This window comes from Salmo salar, chromosome 09 (assembly GCF_965601325.2).
Source record: "Salmo salar chromosome 09, fSalSal1, whole genome shotgun sequence".
Lineage (NCBI taxonomy): Eukaryota > Metazoa > Chordata > Actinopteri > Salmoniformes > Salmonidae > Salmo > Salmo salar.
Window position 1 is genome coordinate 34319838 of NC_138299.1, and position 8888 is coordinate 34328725.

Consider the following 8888-nt stretch of genomic DNA (forward strand, 5'->3'; position numbering starts at 1 on the left):
TTATTTTCTATCAAGTCGAGTCTCAGGTGATCAAATGTGTGACTCAAGTCAGACTCGAGTCCAAGTCTTGTGACTCGAGTCCACACTCTGGTTCACACAGTGGAAATAGTATCTACACGGCACTGCACACCGGCAGTTTCTGCTCTGCAGGCTACTTGTCATAATTGGAGGACTTTTACGCACAGTGCCACCTGAATCCATATTGCAATGATTCAAACAATAATAAGACATTCTGATTAGCCAACCTTTTAATTCAGTTCATATAAATAGTTCCAAGTAAACAAAACGAATAAATACCGAAGTAATAGCCTAGTAGGCCTTCTGAGCACAACACTCAGCGGTCACATTTATGATTTTGTTCATATCGTTTCATCACTTTATGTCCATATGCTAGGTTACAGTGTCGTTGTCCTCGAAGTGCAGATTCCATTTCTATAAGTGCTGTCACATTCCATGTTGTCTGGTTGAAATTCATCCGCACTGTAACCACGACTTTTCAGAGCCGTGGCATAGTAATCTATTGGTTCCTCCGTCGCATTGTCCATCCACCGCAGGCACAAAATTCTTTGGAACGAACGTTTGAAATTGTCTGATAAAAATCCATACAGTATAGGGTTGGCGCAGCTGTTTGCGTACCCCAAAATCACTGCGAGTTGCATGAATGTCGCGTTATGGTGCTCCACAAAGACATTAACGAGCTGTACAATGTGAAAGGGCATCCAACAGATGACAAACACGGTCACCACCATCAACACCATCAGAGTGATCTTTCTCTCCGATTTCTTACGCTGCTGCCAGCCTGCCTTCATTGCCACCACTCTCATCTTGGCGATGATGAGGATGTAACACATACAGATAGCAATGACTGGGAACAGAAAGCCCATGAGAAAGGCATAAATCACAAACACAGCCATCCACTGGTTCACTGGCTCTGGCATCTGAATGTTGCAAGCGAGCGAACCGTCTAAGTTTGGAACGGTCGTGGAAAATATAATAATGGGTAAAATGACCAGGATAGAAAACATCCAAACCCCAAAGTTGACTATTTTAGCTATTGTGGGCCTCCGGTACCGGGAGGCTTTGATGGGGTGCACAACCGCAATATATCGGTCTATGCTAAGTACAGTTAGGCAGTAAATACTCGTAAACATATTAATAGCATCAACACTTAGAACAAGTCGGCAGAGAAGGGAGCCGAAAGGCCAGTGATGAAGGAGTGAAGATGTCACCAAGAAGGGGACACTCAGCATAAGTAACTCGTCCGCGATGGCCAAATTCAGAATGTAAATATTTGTTGCCGTTTTCATTTTGGCATATCTGAAAATGACATAGATAACCATAGAGTTCCCGCACAGTCCGACCAAACAGACAACCGAGTAAATGAAGGAGATGAGGATAGCGCTGCCGTGAGACTCGTTGTACGTTCCGTTCCCAGACGAGTTGTTAATTAGGAAAACAACGTCCTCCAGTGTTAGATTCCTGATAGAGCTGTTGATTAGCATTTTGGCAGTTTTTTCTCCAAAAAAGTATGTCTTAAATAACCCTTCTCAAGCAGTACTGGCCAGAGAACCCATCTCTTCACGGCAGTTGATCGATGGAACAGCGCGCAGACGTTGCGTTTCAGGACCATGGATAGCTACGAATGCTGTAGTCATTTGAGGTACGCAACTTCAGACGTTGTAAAATGACGTTGCGGTGGGGACTAGGCTAGGTCCTAATCGATATACACCACTGTAATCTGAAATAGAAATGTCGTTGAACGTCAAAACACACATTCAATTTCAACTGATTGATTGGTAAATTGCTGCAGATCCTTGTGTTATGATGACGACGCACAATAGTTAAATTTTTCCACAAGTTTTCGTCGTATCAGCAATTTTACAATTAAATTAAAACACACAGTCAACACTATTGGACATTTGTGAGACTAATACAACTGCATAAATTGTGTTTGGACATATTGTGATATTTAACATCTTTAATTTAATAATCTTCCTTGGATTTTCATCTTAAAATGACAATCAAAAAGCATACCTGGCATGTGTAGACAGCAGAGCACAAAGATCGTCTTTATTTTGAAATAAGTGAGCTGTCATACCAACTATAATTATTACAGACGACACAATCACAAATAATTTCCACATCAGGGGGGAATGTCACTGAGAATTTCAAATAAGTCCCAGTGTTATTTTTTAATTTATGTTTAATTAATAAAGTCAATCGTCATACTCAAATCACAGTATGGCCCCCTGGTACACCAACATATTAGAGATTCACTCTGGAGCCGGGGTCGGAACCCTGATCCTGTAGTGCTGCATGCGCTTCATGTTTTTGATTAAAACCGACCTGGAAGACCAGGTGTGTTGAAATTAGTCAATCACTGAACTGATTAATTAGCTCAGTGGGTTAGGTATGGTGCCTAGCTGGTGCAAAATCGTGCAGTACTTGCGACACTCCCTGTTCTAGAGACTGAAAATCTAAGTAAGTAAATACAGTTTTATGAGGAAAGCCACATGCAATATCTGTGTTGACCAAGTTGGATAGGACAGCAGTTTCCGGGTCTTATGTGACAACTTGAGTTTAATCGATCAGAACTGACCAAAGGACATTAGATTCTACACACTGGGCACAAACTGGCATGCTTTTTTTCACTGAACTTTTCATCTAAATCCAATGACATGGTTACATTTTTGTTGATTTCACTTTGAATTCATGTTTAACTCAATCAAAATGAAATCAAAACGAGGAACTGAGGTCTGTGCCCAGTGGGCAGTAAACAGACTAAATTAAACAGAAGTAGCGTTTGGTGGGCAATAACTAAAACATTTTAGATTTCCTCAGCTCAAGAGAGAAAGGCCTTTGGCTTAATTGTATAATTCTAAGGGCTCATATTGAAGTAAAATAAACATGTTCCATTAGAAATCAACAAACGATGTTGGATTGGAAAACAGAAGAATCTCCTCAATAAGAAACACTGCATTCAGCCATATCATTTTTGCTAGAATTGTTTTGAGAGAATGATTGTCCTTGAAAAGCAACACACACACACACACACCACACACACACACACACACACACACACACACACACACACACACACACACACACACACACACACACACACACAGTCTCAGTATGTAAGTGGAACAGATGGTTGTGTTCACACTCCTATCTCCCTCCTGGATGCATGCCGGCCCATTTGGCAGGTGTTTTTTATACTCCATAGGCCTCCCACTCATCTCTCTAGCTCCTGTTTTATAAAGACTGACTCAGCTGATTTGGATGGGCAAGAAAGAAACCAGTTATTTCACTGGGAAAGAGCTCCAAAGCCAAAGAAATACAATCTTTGTTTGTTGGGAACTGCAAGCTGTTTCCAATGACTCAATGGGGATTCATGAAGGTAGATCTTGAACTTCGCACAAAAATCTATTTTTCAAAACCACCATAGTAAATGCACCAGCACTTAAGATATGATTGCAGATCACATGACTCTTGAAACAGTCAAATGCAATGTCATGAAAGTTACATTAAACACGTAACAAAAAATAAAGATTCCTAAGCACGACGTATCAATTTACTGATATCTTTACTGTCAACCATTATGTCAGGTTCAGACCTACTGGTTGAGTGATTTAACAGGCCTAAACACATAAGTACGTAATACAAAAACTTTGATTTGAGTAGCATCATATGGAGACAGACTGTACAGTACCACTACTATGGGGATGGCTCATCTCAGCCCTCGGGTGCCTCTTGGAGTTCAGACATATAGAAGAGACATATACACACACAGAGTAAAACCAAGACCAGACAGTTTGAGGCTGTCTATTCATAGCTAACTATAGTTTTTAGTCATAACACTTGAATTCTCCACATACACCTTATGAATTGAATGGGCTTGGTCTATGCTAAAACAATCAAATTAAATATGATTCAGTTCCATGCAATCCCACTATTAACAATACAATCAAGTCTGCAAAAGCACCTAAAAACACATTCATTCATTAAATTAGTGGAACTGAATTATAATAAATGTACAAAATATTGGTATCAGACAGAGACCCAACAGCAGTGTATGAAACATAGCAGCCCTGCTGACAGAACAACAGGGCGGCTGTCATAGCACCCGGCCTGCAGGGTCACACATTCATCACCCATCTTTAATTAAAATCCTTGGCCACAATTGGTGAATCTAATCTGGCAGGCCAATCACAAGTCATTAGGGAAATAAGGCTCATTGGCTGGAGCATGGAACCTGCAATGGCAGAGTTTTGGGTTTGCAGCATGGAGCCTGCAAAAGCAGACTTTTGGGTTTGGAGCATGGAGCATGGAGCCTGCAATAGCAGAGTTTTGGGTTTGGAGCATGGAGCATGGAGCCTGCAATAGCAGAGTTTTGGGTTTGGAGCATGGAGCCTGCAATAGCAGACTTTTGGGTTTGGAGCATGGAGCATGGAGCCTGCAATAGCAGAGTTTTGGGTTTGGCGCATGGAGCCTGCAATAGCAGAGTTTTGGGTTTGGAGCATGGAGCATGGAGCCTGCAATAGCAGAGTTTTGGGTTTGGAGCATGGAGCATGGAGCCTGCAATAGCAGAGTTTTGGGTTTGATTCATTACCACATTGCCTACAACTCAACAATACAATGCAATGAACCACATATCCTTGAGACAGATTATTTAACAGGCCTAAACACAAAGTACTTATTACAAAAAACTGTTTACAATACAACCATCTGACCTTGTAACTTATGACAAATCTCTATACAATACCTGGCGCACAGTGGACTGAGAAACTACTGAACAGTGAACACATTGAGTAGCAACTCGCATGCCCCGCCCACCTGAGGATCTCTCCTTTTCAGCCATTTATTTGGGTGCAAAATCCACTTGTCACTTAAATCTCGCTGGATTGATTGCTTTCATTTTACTCTTGACTGTTTCCCACTCATGCATGTGCACTTTCTTTTTTCCTCTAACGTACACATTTGTAATGACACTCCTGCAAGGGGACTGTGATTCGTATGTTAGTCACATGTGATATCTCAAACAGTGCTGGACAGATTTTGACAAAACTTCCGTGAATGATGCGTCTCGCCATAGTGATCCGACATTTACAAAATGACACTTATTGGCCCATGGCGGGAGCTAGAGTTAACTGAAATGTTTTAGTCACACATGATATCTCAATTGGTTCAATGGGGGGCGCTGCATCATTCGTGGGGACAACCTGTTTACTGTTGCCTTGTTCATGTATGCAGTAGCCTACACCTACAGCGACATCAATACAGGCTTTTTCCATGACAGACTGACCAGCTGAAAGCTATGATCCCTTATTGATGTCGCTTTTTAAATCCACTTCAATCAGTGTAGATGAAGGCGAGGAGACATTAAAGAATGATTTTTAAACCTTAAGACATGGATTGTGTATGTGTGCCATTGAGGGTGAATGGGCAAGACAAAATATTTAAGTGCCTTTGAACGAGGTATGGTAATAGGTGCCAGGCAAACTGGGTTGTGTCAAGAACTGCAACGCTGCTGGGTTTTTCATGCTCAACAGTTTCCTGTGTATATCAAGAATGATCAACCACCTACTTCCGGTGAGGATCAGCAGCTAACTAAAGAGTCTGTGTAGCTCCAACCCCATTTTAACTCATTATTCAACCCCTAGTTACACATTTTAACTAATTGTCCAAGATGTCGGTTACATGGAAAATGACTTAGAAATGCACAAAAGCAGACACTTTTGACCCAAAAAACCCAATGTCGTCTCTACCTGCACCTGCTGCTAGCAAGGAAAATGGCAGAAGAACAGCCTGATGACCCAGTTCTAAAGGAGATTTGCAAAATGAACAAAATGCTTGAAGAGAAAATTGCCAAAGTGGGCGAAGATGTGGCTGAAATAAAACACAGTGGGCGCACTGAAAACAAAAGTGGACACTCTCGACAACCAAGTTAAACGCAGAAGAGAGGATATGATAGAAAAATCTATTTACATTATGGTCTTTTAGCAGACACTCTTATCCAGAGCAACTTACAGTTAGTGCATTCATATTAATATAGCTAGGTGGGACAACCACATTTCAGTCCTATAGTAAGTACAGTTTTTCTTCAGTAAAGTAGCTGTTGGCAAAGTCACTGCTTGTAGAAAAAAAGTAAAGTGTGACTGTTAGATAATGGGGGCCTCCCTGGGGTCACCTTTTGGTTTGTGCCCTAGCACTACACAGCTGATTCAAATAACCAACTCATCATCAAGCTTTGATTACTGGAATCAGTTGTGTAGTGCTAGGGCCAAAATCAAAACGTGCACCCAGGCCCGAGTTAGGGAAACCCTGAGTTAATGGATGAAACATGTCAAGGTATGGTAGCCCATAACATAGCAACAACATACTATGAACTTGCTTGCCTTCATCTGAGTCTTGCCCAGCAGAATGAAGATGGGAGGTGAGGGTCGGGTTGTTGGTGGCTGCCTCTAGACATGCAATGGCTTTGGCATCATTCCCCAGGAAAGACTGGACTGCAGCCTGCTGGATAGGAAATGACCCTAGAGCTGGTGGTGGGGAAGGGCCAATATAAATATCACAGTCTGTTTGGTCCGTATAAGACAGTTGTTGAGTCCTAAATGGCCCCCTATTCACTATATACTGTAGTGTATTACTTTTGACTAGAGCCCTATGGGCTCTGATCAAAAGTAGTGCACTATGTAGGGATTAGGATATCATTTTGGACACACACAGTGAGTTCTGCCATATAGCGTCTGTCTGAGAGATAGCAATGGCTTGTCAGTCAGGGAGCTCATATTGTGCTTCCTTTATGCATAGAATATTTGTACCTTCGTTCATCTTAGCAGCGTATTTGATACAAAATGTGGTCAGATCAAACTGTTCCATGTCACACAGATACTGTCCTCTGGAACAGAGAGAGCATGTAGAACTGGCAATACATAGTACTGTTACTGTATTCTAAAATAATGGTTGAAGTCACTTCTATAGACTTACAGTAAACTCAAGCCTGGTACAGTATCTTACTTGAGAAATATAACATTTATACAGCAAAAGACACCTGTAAGTCAAGGACAATAGCTTTTATGTATGTGACAGAAAGGTAATGGTAAGCCCCTTTACCTCATGATATAGAAGTGTTGTGCACCTGGTTTCATGTGAGTGGCTTGTAAGATTTTCTCTCTTCAGATCATTGACCTGTTTAGATCCAAATAAGATGCAGTACATGAACCATAAATGTAAAATAAGTTTATAAATCAAAAAACATGATCACATTGCGATGGGCTTGGGTCCAGCAGATGTATTTTTTTAGTTTTTATTTAACCTTCATTTAACTAGGCAAGTCAGTTAAGAACAAATTCTTATTTACAATGACGGCCTAGGAACAGTGGGTTAACAGCCTTGTTCAGGGGCAGAACGACAGATTTTTACCTTGTCAGCTCGGGGATTCGATCCACCAACCTTTCGGTTACTGGCCCAACGCTCTATCCACTAGGCTACCAGTGTCCCCTGATGTAGGTGGGGTCCACCCTTAAGGCATTGCTGAACATTCTGATGGCTACATAATTCTGACCCATCTTCAGCAAGGTGGGAAATGAACACCAGCCACTAGCCAAATGCTGGTAGATTTTGGCATTGGCTGATACATGAATATTTATTTTAGTGTGTGTTTCAGCTCTAGAAGAAACAATCTGAACGCTACAGCGGTGAAAGCGGGACGGGGTACAGCATAGAAGAAAAAATGTGCCTGGGAAAAAAATGGAGGGGCTGGTAAAATGTGGGTGTCCACCAACCACTGCGGATATTTTCCCACCCTAATCTTCAGCAAGCCAGGTTCACATGGGCCAGTGCTACAGACATGAGAGAAACTAGAAATCATCATAAAGAGAGAAAAACATTGAACAAAATGTAATTTCTCAATCTCCATCTCCAAGGTATTCTACAACATTCTCATTACCAGTCATTACACGTCGGGCAAGATTCTAGTTTTAAACATTCTTATACATCGTGGAACTCTTATTTGCTCCAACACCCCCTCCCTCTCTTTCTCTTCCTGTCTCTCCCCTCTCTCTCACTCAAAGCCCCGTTGCTCTTTTCAGAAGAAAGGATCCAGACTCTGTCACAGCGAGAGACCCAGTGGTATTACCTGTCGAGTTTGATCCCGCTTCAAAGCCGGACATGGCTTGTTGCCACTGCCGTTTCTCAGTGTAGAGCAGGTCCCAGGAAGGCACTCAGGTTCTCATGGCTGTCATTGTTGAGCACTGGTGGCACACAATTAAATAGAACACTATCTCTGTAGTGCTCACAGTACTGTATAACATAACACTTCAGTTCAGCACACAATGGAATATATAATAATAGCCTAAAAAGCTCAGATTGTGGGGGTTACTGTAAGATAATATTGCTACTACTTTTCAAGTCAGCATACATTTTAATTAAAGATTTTTATAGACTGAAATGGGGGGTGAGCGTTGGGAATTACATTACATTTACATTTGGGGGGGGGGGGGGGGTACTGAACACCACACTGAACAATGAGTTGGTTGGCTCCATCTCTGTCAGGTCACAAGCTGATTCCTTCAGGTCCTGCAGATCACCATAGAGCTCCTCCCTGGTCATTCACAGGCTGATTCCTTCAGGTCCCGCAGATCACCATAGAGCTCCTCCCTGGTCATTCACAGGCTGATTCCTTCAGGTCCCGCAGATCACCATAGAGCTCCTCCCTGGTCATTCACAGGCTGATTCCTTCAGGTTCTGCAGATCACCATAGAGCTCCTCCCTGGTCATTCACAGGCTGATTCCTTCAGGTCCTGCAGATCACCATAGAGCTCCTCCCTGGTCATTCACAGGCTGATTCCTTCAGGTTCTGCAGATCACCATAGAGCTCCTCCCTG

The 8888-nt window shown here is 42.2% G+C and overlaps 1 protein-coding gene across 1 annotated transcript; it reads right to left on the minus strand.

The window, feature by feature from the left end:
• Positions 1-236: 236 nt before the first annotated feature.
• On the minus strand, positions 237-1621 carry LOC106611255 (somatostatin receptor type 1-like). Its single transcript, XM_014211272.3, has one exon. The coding sequence runs from the start codon at positions 1500-1502 to the stop codon at positions 396-398; it is 1107 nt and encodes a 368-aa protein (XP_014066747.3). The 5' UTR covers positions 1503-1621; the 3' UTR covers positions 237-395.
• Positions 1622-8888: the final 7267 nt, after the last annotated feature.

What these genes read in the sequence shown, in the direction of transcription:
- LOC106611255 (XM_014211272.3), bottom strand. Translation starts at nt 1,502, where the DNA reads ATGCTAATCAACAGCTCTATCAGGAATCTAACACTGGAGGACGTTGTT.